Below are 19,122 nucleotides of genomic sequence, written 5' to 3'. Positions count from 1 at the left end.
CAAAATTAGCAACTAATTAAGTTAATTGATATTAGGGCTGTAGTCAAGTCCACCTTTGTCGAGTCCAAGACAAGTCCAAGTCCAGGACTAGTCGAGACCGAGTCAAGACCGGGTCCAAAGAGGTTTGAGTCCAAATGAGACAGTCAAGACAGAGACAGGAAAAAAAAGAATCCTCTTCAAGACCACATACATAACTATTGATAATTCATGTGACGCGAGAGACAGCATATCTTCTATTCTAAGATAAGCCTTTTGCATTATTATTTGTAATGATCAAAAAGCATGTGCAGAGTAGCAACACTGTAGGATCAAATTAGGCCATTTTATTTACTTTAGGTATAGCAATTTCACTAAAGTCAGATAAAGCTGAAGTGCAACTTCACATTTTCAGTCTTTTTTATTATAGTGTAACAATCACATTTTGGGCTACCAATGGAAAATGTAAAAAAATAACAAGCAACACGGGTGTCACTATAAAAAAAAAAAAAAATGACATGTTCCAATTCTTGAACTTATTACTTGTCCTAAAGAATCCATAGTAGGCCTACAAAGTAACTAAAATAATAAACCAGTGGGGGCTTTTGCAATGACGATGACTTGCGATAAATAAACTAATAATTAAGTGTGCATATTAGCTGCCTGCTTGTTTTTAAATTCACTTCAGCTGTGGTTCCCAAACATTTTACAGTCGCGTACTCCCTGAGGCATTTAACATTCCTCTGCATACCCCCTCTCTTCCACTTAGACTGCTGCAGTTACACCTTTTCCATTAAGGGACAATATTTTCGCCCTTAAACTCATTGTGCATTAAAGTTCTTTTTTTTTAACCTTTATAAATACCTTTATAAAATAATGTTTTAAATTAAAAATGTCCAAAAGAGAAATAAGCAATGATGTTAAAACGAGTGATACTTTTAAATATTAAAATTAAAACCACCAGTAGGTGGCGGAAAGTCACTGTCTAAATGAGTGAGTTATCGAGTCATTCATTCATTCAGTAACGGAGCAAGTGGCGGTATTTTTAAAAGGGTAATTGAATCATTGGCTCTCATGGTTTTTTCACAGCCACAGATTCGTTCACGAAACATTGATATGAGTTGGAACTAGAGATGTGCTGATTGCAATTTTCTTGGCCGATTCTGATTTCCGATTATTTTTTTTATTTTTTTTTTTAGATAGTGTGATCTGCCAATACCTATTTTTGTCGATTCCGATTTTCTTTCTAAGAACTATAATTGACAGCATAAAAAATCTACTTTTCTTCAACGCAAAGTTTTATTTTCATAAAAAACAAAAGTAAAACTCAGTAATAAAATAAGAACAAATAAAAAAAATTGCAAACAACAGCACAAATAAATGCAATAGAATAGAGATGAAACTAAGTTTTTCAGGTTAAGTAGGTTTTAATTCAGGTAAGAAATAGCCTACTACAGAAATTAAAGTAATCAAATGTAAAATAACACATCCAGTGTTATTTTACATTGGTTACCTTAATTTCTGTAGTCTTTATTGTAAATATTAAATACAGATTCATTCTTACCATTAAAGTTATAAAACGAATTCAGTCAAGATTCAGTCTTTTGTTCTTTAAATAACATGACAGACAGCAGCAGGAATATTGGACTTTATTAATGGACCCAATACTGTTACACAACATGCGTTCTCTTTCTTAGCTATTTAACGATCCAAAACTGACTGTGTTTATCTGAATAATCGCCAAGACGGGCATTTTGACATAATTTTGTATGTATTTGACCTTTTAAGCGCAGTAAGACACTCATTTTGTGACTCTGTTTGACTTCTGTCTCTATTTGAGACTGAGAATGGCTTGTTCGCTTCACTAATATAGATCAGTGGTGCGCGCGCCTTTGGTGTGAGCACGAAACCTGCGGGAATGAATAAAATTATGCGCAATACAAGCACTATTAACTGGAGCGAATGAGACGAGTGAGAGAGAGGAGGCGCCCGCGCTGGTGTGTCACTTCACCGTCGGAGAGAAGAGAGTGAGAACGCGTAGCTGACGTTATTGCCTATTCGGCGCCGCTGGTAACAACGGATCGGCTCGGAATCGGAAAGAAGTGAGACTGACCTGCTGGACTCGGTCGAGACCATCTAGAACTTTTTGCGAGACCAATGACCAAGTCAGAGACAAGTCCGAGACAACAGAAAAACGCTTCGAGTCCGCTACTACAGCACTAATTGATATCAGGTCTGTAACATGATTAGCTATAAAAGGGATGTCATAGTCTGCAGATGCCAACTAAAGCTCTGTCATGCAAAAAGAAAGCCACATGGACATATGGTCCAGAAGCGCCGTCGTGTCCTGTGGGCCAAGGCTCATTTAAAACGGACTGTTTCAAAGTGGAAAAGTGTTCTATGGTCAGGCGAGTTCAAATTTGACGTTCTTGTTGGAAATCACGGATGCCGTGTCCTCCGGGCTAAAGAGGAGGGAGACCTTCCAGTATGTTATCAGCGTTCAGTTCAAAAGCCAGCATCTCTGATGGTATGGGGGTGCATAAGTGCATACGGTATGGACGGCTTGCATGTTTTGGAAGGCACTATGAATGCTGAAAGTTATATAAAGGTTTTAGAGCAACATATGCTCCCCTCCAGACGACGTCTATTTCAGGGAAGGCCTTGTGTATTTCAGCAGGACAATGCAAAACCACAAGTACTTGCTTTTCACTATAAATATCTAAACATTCTTAAAATAAGATGCATTTACTTCGAGATAGAACAAAAACTACGGAGGTTTGTATAAGGCTAAAAATAAACTATTTGCCTGTTTGCTGTTCAGGTAAGAAAAACTTAATTAAAATAGAAATACAAGTTTATTTTTCTAAAGTTTTGGTTACACTTTATTTTAAGGTGTCCTTATTTCAGTGTAATTATACATTTAAGTACTGAGTAATATTAATTTACTAAATGTACTTACTATATAATTAGGGTTAGATTAAAGGATTAGTTCACTTTCAAATGAAAATTACCCCAAGCTGGCGGAAGCTAGATATTTTACTTCATAACTTGTTAAATATGGATATTTTTTTACACAAATGCATCGCTTCTCTTCAGAAGGCCTTTATTAACCCCCTGGAGCCGTGTGGAGTACTGTTTATGATGGATGGATGTGGATGGAGACACTTTCTTCAGCTCATACTCGTTGATCCCGCTCACTGCCATTATAAAGCTCAGATGCGTCCGGATATTTATTAATATAACTCCGATTGTGTTCATCAGAAAGAAGAAAGTCATATACACCTAGGATGGCTTGAGGGTGAGTAAAGCTCGGGCTAATTTTCATTTGAAAGTGAACTAATCCTTTAAGGATTAGTTTAGGGATAGTTATGAAATTATGCATAATTTATAGTTAATACTATAGAAACTATATAAAACGTGTAACAAGGACACTGTAAAATGGTGTTACTCAAGTTTTTACCACTGTACATTTTGTTAGATTTCTCCCAAAACAAGAATAAATATATTTGTTATTTTCCTTCTCATGTATTTAAAGGATGTTGTGTGAAAATGTGACATTCTTACTGTAAAACAAGACAAAGATACTGATTAACAAAATTATTTTTATTTCATTTTTTTTTTTTTTTTTTTTTTTTTTTTGTGGAGTGTAGCACAAACACCATACATTTCGTTAATAAAAAATAGTTTCCACAGACATGGACAACTTGGAAATATAAAGAAATATTTTAAAAGTGTGATTTTCAGGCTAGGAAATGTAATGGGAATTTCCTTACTAAATATAAGTTGAAAATATTTGGCTAGAAATTGATTGATGTGAGTGTAATGTTTATAAACTTTATATATATAAAAAAATATATATATAAATTAATCTGATAAACATTCAGGAAACTTATTAACTAGTAGTGTGTTTTCAAGATTAATGAGTTGTAAAGTGTACAAGTTATTTTAGGTGTGAGTTTTTTCTTGCTGTTGAACATATTTGTTATACACCCAACATTGAATTGTTAAGAATATCAGCAAACAACCATGTTAATTAATACTATTCATTTATATAACAGAGTGAACATTAAATGTATCCAGAAATGAATTGTCGTCACTCAAAGGAAATTTGACACCTCAGTAAAATTCATTCGACGCCTGAATCTAGTAGAAGCAACATTCCTCTAGAAAACACGGCATCTGCAACACTGTGGTCAAACTCAAGGTTCAAAGCGCTCTGATGTTATCTGCAGTGGTTCTTCTAGTGCCAGTTCCTGTCATGACCATGATTCCCAGTCTTTTCCTTCTGTGTCCAGCACCATGACTGTGCCCATGTGAATTACCTCTGTGTCCACTACTTTTATGTCTGTGTGTTTCATGCCCTCTTTTAGCACGTGAGCCCCGGGTGTGTCCAGTCCGATGCCCATGTCTATGTTCAGTGCCATGAACCCTCTTATTAGATGGTCTCCTACCATGTCCAGTTGTTTTATCTTTACTCCTGAGCTCACGTGTCACCAGTGTCGTCCTGCTCTCCAGCGTTTTTGTCTTCTCAGGTGCCGCTGAAAACTCTTTATGTCCTTGATGGACTTCATCAAGACACAGGGGACAAATGAACCGTTGTTCTCCCAGTGGTCTGTTGTGCTGTGAGCAAATATTTCCTTTAGGCTCCTGATTTATAACAATCACTGTGTGTTTTTCTGTGGGATAGTCATTGTTATGATATCTCAGGTGCATCTTACAGCATGAATCCTCACTTTCTGGATATATCTTTAAAGTTTTGGGGTTTTTTGCAGTGCAGGTTTCTCTCTCCGTGTGTCCAGGTCCGTCATAATGTGTGCGTGGAGAATCCTGAAGGCCTGTGTTTTTAAACCGCTCCACCACTTCTGCAAACATGGTGTTTTTGTTAAGAACAGGCCGAGGTGAGAAGGTCTTCCTGCACTGAGGGCAACTGTAACCAACGTCTTTGCCGCTATTTTTATCCCAGTAGTCTTGAATGCAGCCCATGCAGTAGTTGTGTCCACAGGGAATCGTCACTGGATCCTGGAGTGCATCTAGACAGATAGGACAGTTGAATGGATCGAGGTCTTCGAAACACTCCTCTGCCATTTCACACGCTTGTCTGAACTTATAATTGACTGTTTTAAATTCAGTGTTCGCTCGCTCTACATGTCAAGATTTGTTCCGTACTTAGTGTGTGAGAGCAAAAGAGAGAAAAGGAAACTGGTGTGTTTAAGTACAGTAACCTGTTTGACAGGTACAAGCATCTGTCAACAAAGTATTTTTTCATTGCTTTTCCTTGAGAAAATACACTACCAGCCAAAAGTTTAGACACGCCTACTATTTTCTCCAAATTTTAGAATAATAGTAGAGATTTAAACTATAAAAATAATCCAAATGTATATGAAGAAAGTATAATTCATTAACAATTTTTTTTTATCTTATATAAAGTTCAACCAACTTCATGAAGAACATATTGAGATTTTTCTAAATAAATAATTAAGAAAAATAGCTATAAATAATTTACAAATAAAGAAATCCAAAGAAAACTACAAACATGTTAAGCATAAGTCTGAAGCTCATCAAGGCTGCATTTACTGGTATTTGATCTAAAATTTAGTAATATTGTGGAAATAACTTGTATTGATGCTTAATAAAAGTATTAATTTCTTTTTCTTTTTTTTTTTTTTTAAATCTCACTGATCCCAAACTTTTGAATGGTAGTGTATATTGAGTTTTGTGTCCAAAATGTTGCCAAATAGTGTATTCTTGGATGATCCAAACTTGAGGTTTGTGATAATTTAGAAATAAACTTGCTTAAACCTTGTGCAAATAACAAACTGAAACAAATAAATTGTCTTTATTCACACATAATAACAAAAAAAATTATATATTTTATCTTTATTTTGTATGGCCTCCTTTGGCCTTGATAACAGCTTGCATTCTTGCCAGTATTGTTTTTATACTTTGTACTTTTCCAAAGTCTCTGTTGTTATTGAATTCCAAACAGTTGTTCCCAAAGACTTGATTAAACTTTTGTGTGATCTATCTTTGAATCCATTAAATCCAAACAATAATTATATTTTAGCATTAGAAACACTACAGTGACTAAAGAGCTTACACATACTGGTGTGGATTAATCATTACAGAGACATAAAAAATGATAACATGATTTTGGTAATCACCAATACTGTTAGTTTAGGGCAGCTGTGGCACAAACCTTACATTAGGTGGTGGTCTTATACATTTTTCTGATTAGATGCCAGCAAAGCTCCACTGGTACACACAGCGCTGGGATTTGTCTCTCTCAAACATTACACACTGTAAGAAAAAATTATGAGGACGTTAAAGATCTTGATGAAGAAGTGTATTGCAGCAAAGCAGTGACACAGTACATGAAGCACCTTGGGTTCATCGGCGTCGGAATGAACCCAGAACATCCAAATCTCAAACCTTTTATCCAGTTACAGTTTACCACCCTTTATGTAAATGTAGCTGCTCATGTTTTAACAGCTGTGGTCTATATGTTAATGAAGTTGTGATACACCCCATTGTCTGAGATGGTTACCACTGTCCCACACCTATTCCCATTCTACAGTTGATGACCATTTGGTCAGGATGTGATCAACCCTAATGGTGCAGAAACAACATAACTGTTGACTTTCTTCTCTGTGATAATTAAGCCATTTTGTGGATGAGCTCATTCTAAAATATACTTTGGAGTGGAATCTGGGTCGAGGCAGACTACATTTTCTTACAACACTCAAATGTGTACACACACTTTATTTTATTACACGCATGCAAACCACACTCTAACATCCATACCAACACACCCACGCAATTATAGCTTCATAATTTATCCAATTGGCTCTATAATATGCAGAAGCAGACAACAGGAAAAAGGCGAGGTATTGCTTTAGGCCTGTAGGCCAAATCTAAAAAAAATGTCCCCATCTGGTAAAAAAAAAGAAAAAAAAAAGAGTAAAAATTTTGATTTTGAAGCCTTGCCAGCAGAATGAAAGCCTATTAACAAAGATGGCATCATTGTTATAGTTAAATGGCCCTGGGATTAAAAACTGCAGCTTTAATGGGTTTTGTGTACCCAGTGTAAAATAGATTTATTAAAGGAAATAAGAGTGAAATATTAAACTTTTAATAAAATGAATGCAGTTGGCGTGAATAGGCAAAAAAAAAAAAAAAAAATGTCTTTAAGGACGTACAAGGGTTAAATTGCCCCCTATCGCACATAAAGTACAATTACACACTGCAGAGCTCAACAAATACCTCTATAAGTTACAAACATAATTCTGTTTTTAAACAATACTTACATTCAATAATGTTGTGAAAATATTCATGTTGTAGGCAGATTTTCAAAACAATGATTTACAATGTCAAAAGGCATCTTAAAATTGCAGTTTCTTTATCCACTACATTAACCATATGAAACTACGAGCCTTAGAGAAAGTTCTTGCTTTGTAATCCCAGCAGCTGCTGATGCAGTCCATGCAGGAACTGTCCGCAGGGAATCGGTGCAGGACCGCTGAGTTGCTCTTGGAGCAGCAGAACTCTCTGCTCAGCCATTTTAATGAAGACAATGCAGTGGAGAGGCTAAGAATACTGCCAAAGGCAGGTTTTCTGCTCTGAAAGCAGGGGACTGTGGGGGTTGACTCTGTGCTGGCTGGTGTCTGTACAGATGCAGGGAAAATAACAACCCAGAGGGTACAAACTGATAATGTTCAATATGTTGTGACACGATATTGACGGTTTGTTTTAAACAAATGCTGAACATTTACTGTACTCTATTTGAAAAGTTACTAATGTGCTTCAATTAAAATACGTAACATGAAATCACATTGTGATTTATCATAAAACTTCATGTTTTTAACATGCTCATCAAATTTAGAAAACCAGTTAATTAAGTCTGTGTTAAATTATGTATGTTTAATCTGTTAAATCAAACATGCTAAATGACTTTATGATTAGATTAATTAAACTGCTGCATGTTCAATTCTCAGTGGGACGCTCATCTCCTGGTAAAATCTTTCCTTCCACCATTTCACAGATATGGATGCTAAAAAGGGGTCATTTTGACTTTTTTTTGGTTGTAAATTTGACTTCATATCTAATAGCTGTTACTCCATATCCCACATTTGGTTTTTGTGACTTTATATTTTGTTGATTGTTTTTTTTCTTTTCATAATCGCAATCACAATTACCTGTTTTATCTTTTACTTTGTGGCAGAAACTTGCACACAAATATCTGGCCTAAGCTGTGGTGCAAAGGGTGCTGTATGCAAATAACAATTCCAGCTAAATTCCAGAAGTCATGATGAGAGCTCAACACCGGCTTCAAATGCCCTGTGGGATTTTGTTCTAATCAAGACGCTACATTCAACATTACAGTTGAGGGTGAAATTAGTAACCTGTCTCTTTAAACTTCCTGATCACTGTTGCGGTCAGTGTTTTGTTTGAGAACAGGTCTCTCTGTACCCTGGCGCTTCTTGTTGATCCCAGTACTGCTTGATGCAGCCTGTGTAGTATGCTGGAGAAGGGCCAGACGGTCTGCAGAGCTGAGCTGCTACTGAGTCAATCTCCAGCCTTCTGTTATAATACTAAGGACAGATTCAAAAAAGAAAAAGAGAGAGAAAAGGAATATGACCCTGTTGCTTAGATTCCTTTGACGTATTAGGGAAACACGCAGGAATGTTGCAGTGATTTTGTGCAGTGGAAAGAAGCAACAAGGGAAACATTTCATCCATGTCTACGTACTTTTTATTGTACAGTAAAAACTCATGTTACTGGAATAAATTGTATTCAGCCAACAGACAAATGAGCCATATATACATTAAAAATACAATATTAAGTACTTAAATCAAAGCTAAATAAGATTAGATTTTAGAATAGGCCATATAATTAACCACCCAGCAATTATTCAGAACATCCCATAACCTAATAACCCTAAAATCCAGAGAACGCCTTAACATTACCCATAATGACCTAGCATTGAGGCAGCAAAAAAAAATCTAGATAGCCTCCTACTGCTTACTCAAAATCAATTATACATTATCCTTATGATTTAACATTTACACCACAGATAAAAGCCTGAGTAGGTGAGACAATTTGAGGAGACAAATGAGAGATGTGCTAGGCTGATGAAGGATGAATTACAATGAATAATCAATCTCTAAAACAAGATCATTGTTTTATTAAAAAGCATGCTCAGCTGATTCAGAATATACACAGCATTGTGTTGAGCATTACTGATATGGTACAATGATTATAAAATGAATATAAAATGACAATGACACTCTAAAATGATTACAAAAAGTACAAAAAAAAAAATTCTCAGCACAAATACTTAGAAATGATTAAGCAGTCTTTCACAATCACACTTTTTTTTTTTTTTTTTTATTTACATTTCTAGGAAAGAAATATATGAAAATAAGTAATACAAAATTGAGTAATTATTTGTGGTCTTCTGATTTGTGTTATCCTCAAGGTCAGGATTTGGCTTGATCTTGACTGATTGCAGCTGCTCCTTTAATCCCATGAGCCACCAGTGCATCAGACAAAAGAGTAAGGTATGAAGAGTCTGGATATCCATTGCTGCACACACACACAAACAAAAGCTGAATTGGAAATTTGGAATGCCAAAGTAATGCATACTGGGAAATGAAGTGTTCGTCCTCTCTGATCCATAAAAGTGAATCTATTAGATTAATAGTGATAAATATATAAACCAGAACGCTTCAGGGCTTTAAAAAACATTTTTCAAAACATTCCTAAAGGCTTTGAAATTCCTACATTTGGCTTGAATGACAAAATTACAGTTAAAGGTGATTTACAATTCTATAAGTTCTATAAATCTCTGAATTTCAATTCATTTTAATTCCACTTTATATTCAAACTCAAATTAGAATTCCTTTTTGCTACTTTAATTTAAATTCAGGAATTTAACTGGATTTTAAAAAGCATTCTAAGTTCAGTTCTGAATGATGCACAACCCAATGTTGTGATCAGTCTTTAATGAAAGATCTCAGGAAATAAAGCACTCTGAAAATGAATCTTATTGGCCCTGATCCACTCAACTGGACAATACCACCATGGATCTCCTGTCACAGTCATGTACTTCATTTGTGTTCAATTCTAACAGATTATTACCCATTAATCAAAAATATCCACTCTCTACTACAAAGGAGCGGCTAGTTTTTTAGCACGAGGCCTACAGTAGTTGGGCAAACATACCTGTGTCAAAGATGACTACTAGCACTAAAACATTCTTGCTAAAATGGTATTAGAAAAAAAAATAATTAGAGAATAAGTGCTCTATAAAATTACAGAAATCACACATAAGTTTTTCCTCAATCGCTTTGGCACATTTCTCGAAGCCTTAACATTCTCTAAACTGTAAGTGCAACCATCACAACTGTTTGCTGAAACATCAGAACTCTATTGCATCTCTATTTGTGTCAGTAAACTGGCCAATGCCACCAAAATAACAAATTTATTTTTGTAGAAATGTGTTACATGTAAACTGGAAATTCACAGATCCTTGTTCTTTTTTACGTATTCTATACAGTATGTCTTCCTCTAACACCACACATTCTTATATATCTTCCCATTGCTCTTCCATGACAAGCAACTGTGTTTTGTCAGTTTATATGTAACACATTTCTACAAAAATAAACTGTTGCTGCTGTTTAGGGAGTAAGACGTTCCTCCATGTTCAAAAATGGCAGTGACTTGCTGGGCACACTCCATATAGGCTACTATATGCTTGATTGTTTGATTGGTAAGATTGTGATTCCTATTTCATTCCAATGGCAGGCCATTTGCCAATTTAGCAGACATTATAAACATTCCATTTCACAGGTATTTATGGAATATACATGCTTGTCTGACATATTATGATAACTGTCAATCTTTGATCAACAAGCCATGTGCATTTAGTCATTGTGGAAATTGTAGACAATTGTATTTACTCTTTTGCACATACACTATATTGCCAAAAGGTTTGGGACGCCTGCCTTTACGTGCACATGAACTTTAATGACATCCCATTCTTAATCCGTAGGGTTTAATATGGAGTAGGCCCACCCTTTGCAGCTATAACAGCTTTAACTCTTCTGGGAAGGCTTTCCACAAGGTTTAGGAGTGTGTTTATGGGAATTTTTGACTATTCTTCTAGAAGCGCATTTGTGAGGTCAGGCAGTGATGTTGGCGAGAAGGCCTGGCTCGCAGTCTCCGCTCTAATTCATCCCAAAGGTGTTTTATCGGGTTGAGGTCAGGACTCTGTGCAGGCCAGTCAAGTTCCTCCACACCAAACTCGCTCATCCATGTCTTTATGGACCTTGCTTTGTGCACTGGTGCGCAGTCATGTTGGAACAGGAAGGGGCCATCCCCAAACTGTTCCCACAAAGTTGGGAGCATGAAATTGTCCAAAATGTCTTGGTATGCTGAAGAGTTCCTTTCACTGGAACTAAGGGGCCAAGCCCAACCACTGCATCCGACGCTTTGCATTGCACTTGGTGATGTAAGGCTTGGATGCAGCGGCTCGGCCATGGAAACCCATTCCACGAAGCTCTCTACGCACTGTTCTTGAGCTAATCCGTAGGCCACACGAAGTTTGGAGGTCTGTAGCTATTGACTGCAGAAAGTTGGTTACTTCTGCACACTGTGAGCCTCAGCATGCGCTGACCCCGCTCTGTGATTTTACGTGGCCTACCACTTCGTGGCTGAGTTGCTGTTGTTCCCAATTGCTTCCACTTTGTTATGATACCACTAACAGTTGACCGTGGAATATTTAGTAGTGAGGAAATTTCAGGAATAGACTTATTGCACAGGTGACAACCTATCGTGGTACCACGCTTGAATTCACTGAGCTCCGACCCATTCTTTCACAAATGTTTGTAGAAGCAGTCTGCTTGATTTTATACACCTGTGGCCACGGAAGTGATTGGAACACCTGAATTCACTGATTTGGAGGGGTGTCCCAATACTTTTGGCAATACAGTGTATGTGCCAAAACACGTGTAAATTGCTTAAATCAATTAGAAATCCAAATCTGATGTGAACAAGAAACTAATTGTTCAGAGACCAGAACTTATTGTTTTGAGGGGGAAAAAAAGTCTTGTTCGAGAATTGAGCCAAAGCGATTGAGAAAAACTGTAACATGTCCATGCCACCAGCTATTGCAAAATTATCTTTACAAGCTTAGCATTTGTTTAGCTTAGCATCTGGACTCACCTGCTTTTCCCTCCCTCCATCCTGGTCTTGTGGGGGATCTTGCCCCAGTTCACTTTTGCATCTCCACCACAGGCCTTCTTGCTTGAACTAATAGTAAAAGTTAGCCCTTGATCAAATGCGTTTTTCAGGTAGGGCAATAAACTCCGTCCCTTTGGGTCGAGCGGCAGATAAGCCTCAAATATACCACCTTTGAATGGTGACCCCGGACAGGGATCCTTATCCTAGAAGAGATGTGTAAAGCACGGAAATTACAAGATGATATGAAAATTATTATATGAAAATAACATTTTGTATTTTTAACAATTTTTAGTAAGCTATATGTCTAGGATGCTTTACTTAATAAATGGTATATATGCTAATACCCCTTGTATGCCATCAGGTATGCAGTACGTGATCTTGGCCGTTGTGTATTTTGTATAGCCTGCAAGACCTAAAGTCATCTCTGCACATGTCATCGTTCCTTGGATGCCCTTGTGTTCTTTGCTGTCCTCTTGTTCTGAATGCTGCTCTTGAGCCTGATGTTCCTGCCGTATATCCTTTGAGCCATTACTTTGCACTGGATCCCCCAGCACCTTCTTCTGAGAATACACTCCCTCTTTTCCACACACTCGGCAGTATGAATGAAGTAGTATGCAGTCACAGCAAAGGATGACACCACAGGCGGTCCGTTTCACATTTGTACTAATTGCTCCGCACACACATTTCTCTGAAGAGGTATGGGACAGCAGGTTGGTCTGTTTCAAAGTCATTGCGTTATCTTGTTTTTTGTGTGCTTCAAGTGGTAAAGAAGTTGGCCCATCAATTTTTGGTCCTGTTGTGTTTTCTCTGGCATTAGCTAATTGGCTTAGTGAGTTTGTCGTGCTTAATTCATCCATCATAGAACTAGGGCTCTCCAAGTTTTCCAATGTAGCCGAGTTCAGTTTGGTCAATTTACCTCTGCTCTTGCGACTGCTGTTAGACTGAACCCCTTGACTTGTATCCTGAAAAGAAAACACCTTTACACTTTGATCAGAGTTAGAGTGATCAGCTTTTGTTGATTGTATGCTCAAAGATGCCTTGGTTGCTCCTTGATGTACACCCTCCTGGAAGGTCTTCATTTGTGATAAGGAATGAGACTTTTGCCCAAGAAATACATCCTTAAATATATCACTGACTTGAGAGCACAGCAATTTTGGGCCAAGAAAGAAAATGCTGCTCTTTGTAGTGTGCAAGAAAACCTTGGGAAAACGTGACCGTACATTCAAGCAGCAGGTTTCAAACAGTTTATCTTGTTCAACCACACCAAGCTCTGCCAAACGTACCTCCTGAGAGCAAAAGTCACTAGCCACCACAGCCACCAGATTCTGAAGCTGCCGATGACTTTCTTCAACCTTCGATGAATCTGTGCCCTTCAGCGTCACGCTCATCTCACTTTTGCTTGCTTGTTTCTCAGACATTTGCAAGTCAGATTTCATGCTGTCCATTTGGTTGTAGTAGGCCTCCTTCATATAGGCCCACATAAGAGAAGACACAGTAAGTTCTGCTTCCACTGTAGTAATCGGACAATCTTTACTAGGTCTTCCACTACTAATGCTATTGGATCTTGCTCTTTGATGAGCATGTGCATTAATCATTGGCTCAATGGTAATCTGTTTTTTTTGCACTTGATCTCTTAGGTATGGTCGACCAGAGAAACTATTGGACCTCCTTAAAGAGGATTTGGAAGTGGGTACTGATGAGGAGGGAGCAGCTGTCTTCACTTCGGTATTACTGGCTGATAGTGCATTCACACTTGTATTCACTGAAGCATTGACTCCTGTGGTAAATGTTGAAGTGAATCCAGCAGGAGTAGTTGGTTTGGCCTTGGATGTGCTGAAGGTGGTTCCACCAAATCTATTCATAGATAGCGGCTCTTGGTTTTTAAACAGGACATCCTCTCCTGTACAACTTGGACTTGTCATCTTGAATGTTTCAGTTCCTTCCCCTGTCAGTTCATTACTGAGTATGCCTGCGGTGCCAAGTGGAGACTTAGTGGGTGGTGCTGACTTAGAGTTTAGGTCTAACATTAGCATGTCCATTTTAGCAGTGATACTCCTTATGTCTCCACCAATCTCCTCTCTACCAAGTCCTAGCCCAGAGCTCTTAAACCGAGCTGCCAGTTTGTATTCTTTTCCCATTGTATTCCCAGCCTCCCCTTTTCGTTCAGTGTTAGAGCCGAACAGTTTAGGGGGCACTGGAGTATGTACTTCACTTTTTCTCTTAACCTGTTGCTCTTTCTCTAAAGATTCAGAGGATGCTGAAGCAGAACTGGAAGAGGATGGTGGCATTTCTGTCAAGCTCGGCATCATGCTTCTCTCCACCCCAAGCAGTAGCATTTGTTTGGCCTGAGATACCTCACTTTTTTCTCCAACTATATAAACGTTGTCCTGGTCATAGCTAAACAAAACATTAGGCAGTACTAACTGCACATTTTTTAACGCTACAGCCAGTCCGTCTGGCATGTAAAGGGCACTCTTTTGAACCTGGTCTTTCCTCAGACAACCCTCTTGCTTTTGATAAAGCTGCCTCAGCTCCTTATGGGCTTGCCGCATATTCTGTTTAACCTCTGACCCAGTTGGGACCTCTGATTGCAGGTAAATGGTGGTAACTCCCTCGGATGTAACATGAACCACTTGCACTCCATGATGATGCAGTATATGCTTGTACTCTTTGATGCTCTGCAGGTATGCAAACACATCAGCTTCCATGATAATCGAAAAATCTTCCAAATCAGCTTCATCTATCCTGCACTCTGCTCCCTCCTCCATTTTGCTTTTCTTATTCTGAGTACTACGTTCAGTGAGAGCTTCATTGTTATCTTGCAGTCCGTAGTGCTCTTGTCTAAAACCCACTGTGGATCCGGAGCTGAGGTCTCCTGCATTAAGGCCTGGTAAATCGGATGTAAATCTGGCCCATTTCTTTACACTTGCAAGGTCTCCCCTCTTCTCTGGACCTTGACTGCTTTTTCCATTATAATTAGGATATTCGGCTCTTGAAAGGTGATGATAAAATAACATCTGCATATGTGGAAAAGCACCTTGAAAATCGGAATAGTTGCCTTGCAAGGTGCACATATGCTGTGATAAGCCACGTTGCATACGTAGACCTGGAAACTCACTAAGCAGTACATTCAGAGAGTCTGCACCCCGAGGAAGCAGACTGCAATCTATTGTCACAGTCATATCGAGGATCACCTAAAGGAGTACAAGAACATCAGCTGCGTGACTGTGTCAAAACAAAATTTGTCTTTGCCTATATAAGTTTGTGAAATTTTAAAAAAGCAATCTTGCTCTAATCTTGCTTATTCTGTCAGCAAACCTTATTCAGACTCAGGGGCTCCTGGCATGAGAGACTCAGGGAGAGTTCATATTTTATGCCGTCCAGCTGTAAAATGTGAGGATGATGACGAAGTATGCTCTGCGCCACTAAATAAAACCAGAAAGAAAGGATCAATCTCATATGACAGGCATAAACTGGCTCAGCAGTTTACACACAAATAAGATGTTTACACACAGATGGAAGTAAATTTTTCATAATGTCTGATTTACAAAAGCATCAATTCTCATTTTCTCACTAAAGACACCGATACTCACTTTTCTGACTCTGCTGCAAGACGCACACACAAGCACATTGAAAACTCACTCCCTTTAATCAGGCTTGACAGGACATAAAGAATACCCCCTCACAACTTGCCCACCCCCACACACACTTTATCAAGAAAACTGACTACACAACTAAAATGTTGCCTAAGCCTTGGCAGACCCATCAGCTAGCAAGAGCCAGAGACTTCATTAGGTATATGCCAGTCGTCTAGCTGCCAATCAGTGGATTTTGGATTTTTTCCAATGACCAACTACTCTGGCAATGACATTTAAATGCACTGAAATTCAATGTATGCACCAGAAATATAATGCGTGGGGTAAGATGTGTCAGAATTCTATGCTAAAAACTAAACAAAATATCAAAGTAAATTTTCTACCTGGCAGATAAAATGAGTAGAAAACCGATGAACACAATCGGAGTTATATTAATAAATATCCTGATGCATCCGAGCTTTATAATGGCAGTGAATGGGACCAACGAGTATGAGCTGAGGAAAATGCATCCATCCACATCCATCCATCATAACCGTACTCCACACGGCTCCGGGGGGTTAATAAAGTCCTTCTGAAGCGAAGCGATGCATTTGTGTAAGAAAAATATCCATATTTAAGGAAGAAAGCGTAACTGACGTCGCGTCATTTAAGCTTTTTTCGTAGCATAAGCGTTTTGAACTGCGAGAGGCATTACACTTCCTTACTAAGTTGAATACGGAAGGTGGTCTGGCGGAAGCTAGATATTTTACTTTATAACATGTTAAATATAGATTTTGTTTTACACAAATGCATCGCTTTCGCTTCAGAAGACCTTTATTAATTAATTTTATTAATTAACCTTTATTAATCCCCTCGAGCCATGTGGAGCACACGTTTATGATGGATGGATGTGGATGGAGACACTTTCTTCAGCTCATACTAGTTGGTATCACTCACTGCCATTATAAAGCTTGGATGCATCAGGATATTTATTAATATATTTCCGATTGTGTTCATCAGAAAGAAGAAATCATATACACCTAGGATGGCTTGAGGGTGAATAAAGCTTGGGCTAATTTTCATATTAAAGTGAGCTAATCCTTTAAGCATTTTCCCAAAATGGTAGCTGTGGGGTAAATTGTGACAGATACAACCCTTAATATTTTTATAATGTAGTAGTTATTCTGTCCAATAATTGAATGATTTGTTTAGTACAATTTCAAGCAAAACCCCCAGTGTTAAATTAACACTGCCAGTGTTTAAATAATACGTGTGGATTATATAAAAATTGCTGTAAAATATGTGGAGATGGTTCCACTTAATGAAGTTTTATTTAACAAAATTCGGGAGGCGCACGTTCAGGTAATCAACCAATCAGTGCAAGAGGAAGCCGGTATATAAAGCCGTCTCTCACCTTTATCCCGCGACAAGTTTCACAGCATCCCTCCACCACCCCATCACCTCACTCTTGGCTGGTTTCTATCCCAGTTAAGGAGGAGGAGTACTCTGGGTTCGGGCCAAATTCCGAGCTCTGAGCCCTCCCCCGGACAGCACGCCAAATACGCATAAATTACTATACAAATTATTTTATTTTGATTTCATGTACGTGTAAACTCGTGAAACAGTTTTATATATAAATATGCAGTAGTCAGCATTTGAAGTGGATCAAAAAAGTTCATCAAAGTTGTCCTAAGGACTAAGTTGTCTTTAAGAAGAAGGTTTTAGGACAACTTTGATGAAAGGTTTTGATGCACTTCAAATGTTGACTACTGTATATATATATTTCTATGGCCATATGGTAGCTACAGCTGCTTTCCCCCCACCTGAAACATAATTAGTCCTTTATCTCATTTCTTTTAGAGGACAATGTATGTTAAAAAATGGCACCCCATTCTCCCCTAGCTGTTTTATCAATATCCGTTAATTCATCTATTTACAGTGATGTTTATCAGCATTCATAATAACCATGCAAACATTCTCTCTGACCTCTACTCTCCTCAAATGTGATGAGGGCACGCTGAGGTGTCCGACCGATGATAGTGACTGAGGTGACCTCTCCTCCTCCGTTCCTCTCGCGTAGAAAGTGAATCAGTAGTTTGTCCCGTAGCCGTTCATGATCCACGTTAGCTGGCAAACCGTAAACGCACACCGTACGGCCTTCCTCTGCCATCCTTCAGGGTTGACACCTATAAACACTGATTCTAAGTAAACACAAGTGGTTAAGGGCGGTATGATTATTAATGCGTCACCAGACAAGCTATTTGAGCAGATGTACAGCCCTACCTAAATATATTTTCCAGCTAAGTCAGTCACTATACCTTCCTCATTATAATAAACAAAAGGGAAAAAAGTCGTTGTCCAGTCCAGCGTTTGTGCACGTCGGAGCTCGTGCACACAGGAAGTGTAACTAACAACAGAGTTGGTGACAAATGTCGCGATTACACTGTCGTTTTTACAAATGAGTAAAGATAATGTTGTTTTTTCATCTATGTATCTCGATATCAATACTTTGTCGCTCTATTAATCTTTCGTATGAAGGATTTCCCTTTTTTCTAATTTCATGCGCAGCGTCGTGAAAACTAAAAGTGAAAGTAAGGAGGCAGAAGACCAGGGATTGTTTTTTTTTTTTTTCAAAGTATTTTGAGCCACATGGAAACTCGGATGTCATGAGTAAAAGTTGTGCACCTAATTTAATGTATTTGTTATTTATTATAGGCTAGATTTTTGTAATTTATTTAATATATTTGTTATAATTAATGTCTTATCTTGCTCTTTAAAGACCTCAGAAAATCAACTCAAGTTATTAAAAAGGTTTATGGGTAGATAAAATGTGAAAGGCTAGATAAAATGGGTAAGCAACTACATTTTTATAATATATATATATATATATATATATATAAAATAATAAAATAAAATTAGGTTATTTTGCACATCCCAGGATCAAGACGTCTTTCGTTCTTTCCTACTTTAGATGCTTAATAGTTTCTAATGAAAATATAAACCTTATAAACGAAAAGTTTAAGCATGCCAGGCCACTCATTTCCCCCCCATAGACTCTGTAAATAGCAAAAGAGCAAAAAAATGTTCAAAACAGCAATCAAATGTTATACAGTTACATAAGTAGGCTATTATTAAGGTAAATGCATAAAATATTTTGCAGTGATTAAGTATTGAACTTTCAAGAACCATTATGACACCTCAAGTTGATCTGGCCCACTAAGTAATGTTTTGTTTTGAATTTTACAAAGGACAAGTGATTTCATTTGATGCACCAACTACAGGCGATGTCGTGCTAGTGCAGGAACATATTTGCTCACAGTCTATTAATACC

The 19,122-nt window shown here is 37.8% G+C and overlaps 1 protein-coding gene across 4 annotated transcripts; it reads right to left on the bottom strand.

The window, feature by feature from the left end:
- Positions 1-1,627: 1,627 nt before the first annotated feature.
- si:busm1-163l24.3 (E3 ubiquitin-protein ligase TRIM8) lies at positions 1,628-18,350 on the bottom strand. 4 transcript variants are annotated; one of them, XM_051887517.1, is made up of 6 exons: positions 18,075-18,350; positions 17,778-17,992; positions 15,535-15,641; positions 12,561-15,410; positions 12,199-12,419; positions 8,702-9,558 (listed from the first exon to the last, which is right to left on the bottom strand). In XM_051887517.1, exons 2-6 carry the CDS (start codon positions 17,959-17,961, stop codon positions 9,453-9,455), a joined length of 3,468 nt encoding a protein of 1,155 aa, XP_051743477.1. In that variant the 5' UTR covers positions 17,962-17,992; positions 18,075-18,350; the 3' UTR covers positions 8,702-9,452. The 4 variants fall into 4 exon arrangements, with proteins under 4 accessions (XP_051743479.1, XP_051743477.1, XP_051743478.1 ...); XM_051887518.1 differs by having other exon boundaries at positions 18,110-18,350; XM_051887519.1 differs by lacking the exon at positions 18,075-18,350 and having other exon boundaries at positions 1,628-9,558; positions 17,778-17,989.
- Positions 18,351-19,122: the final 772 nt, after the last annotated feature.

This window comes from Ctenopharyngodon idella, chromosome 3, assembly GCF_019924925.1.
Source record: "Ctenopharyngodon idella isolate HZGC_01 chromosome 3, HZGC01, whole genome shotgun sequence".
Classification (NCBI taxonomy): Eukaryota; Metazoa; Chordata; class Actinopteri; order Cypriniformes; family Xenocyprididae; genus Ctenopharyngodon; species Ctenopharyngodon idella.
The sequence above is the reverse complement of the archived record's forward strand: the minus strand, read 5'-3'. Positions and strand labels throughout refer to the sequence as shown.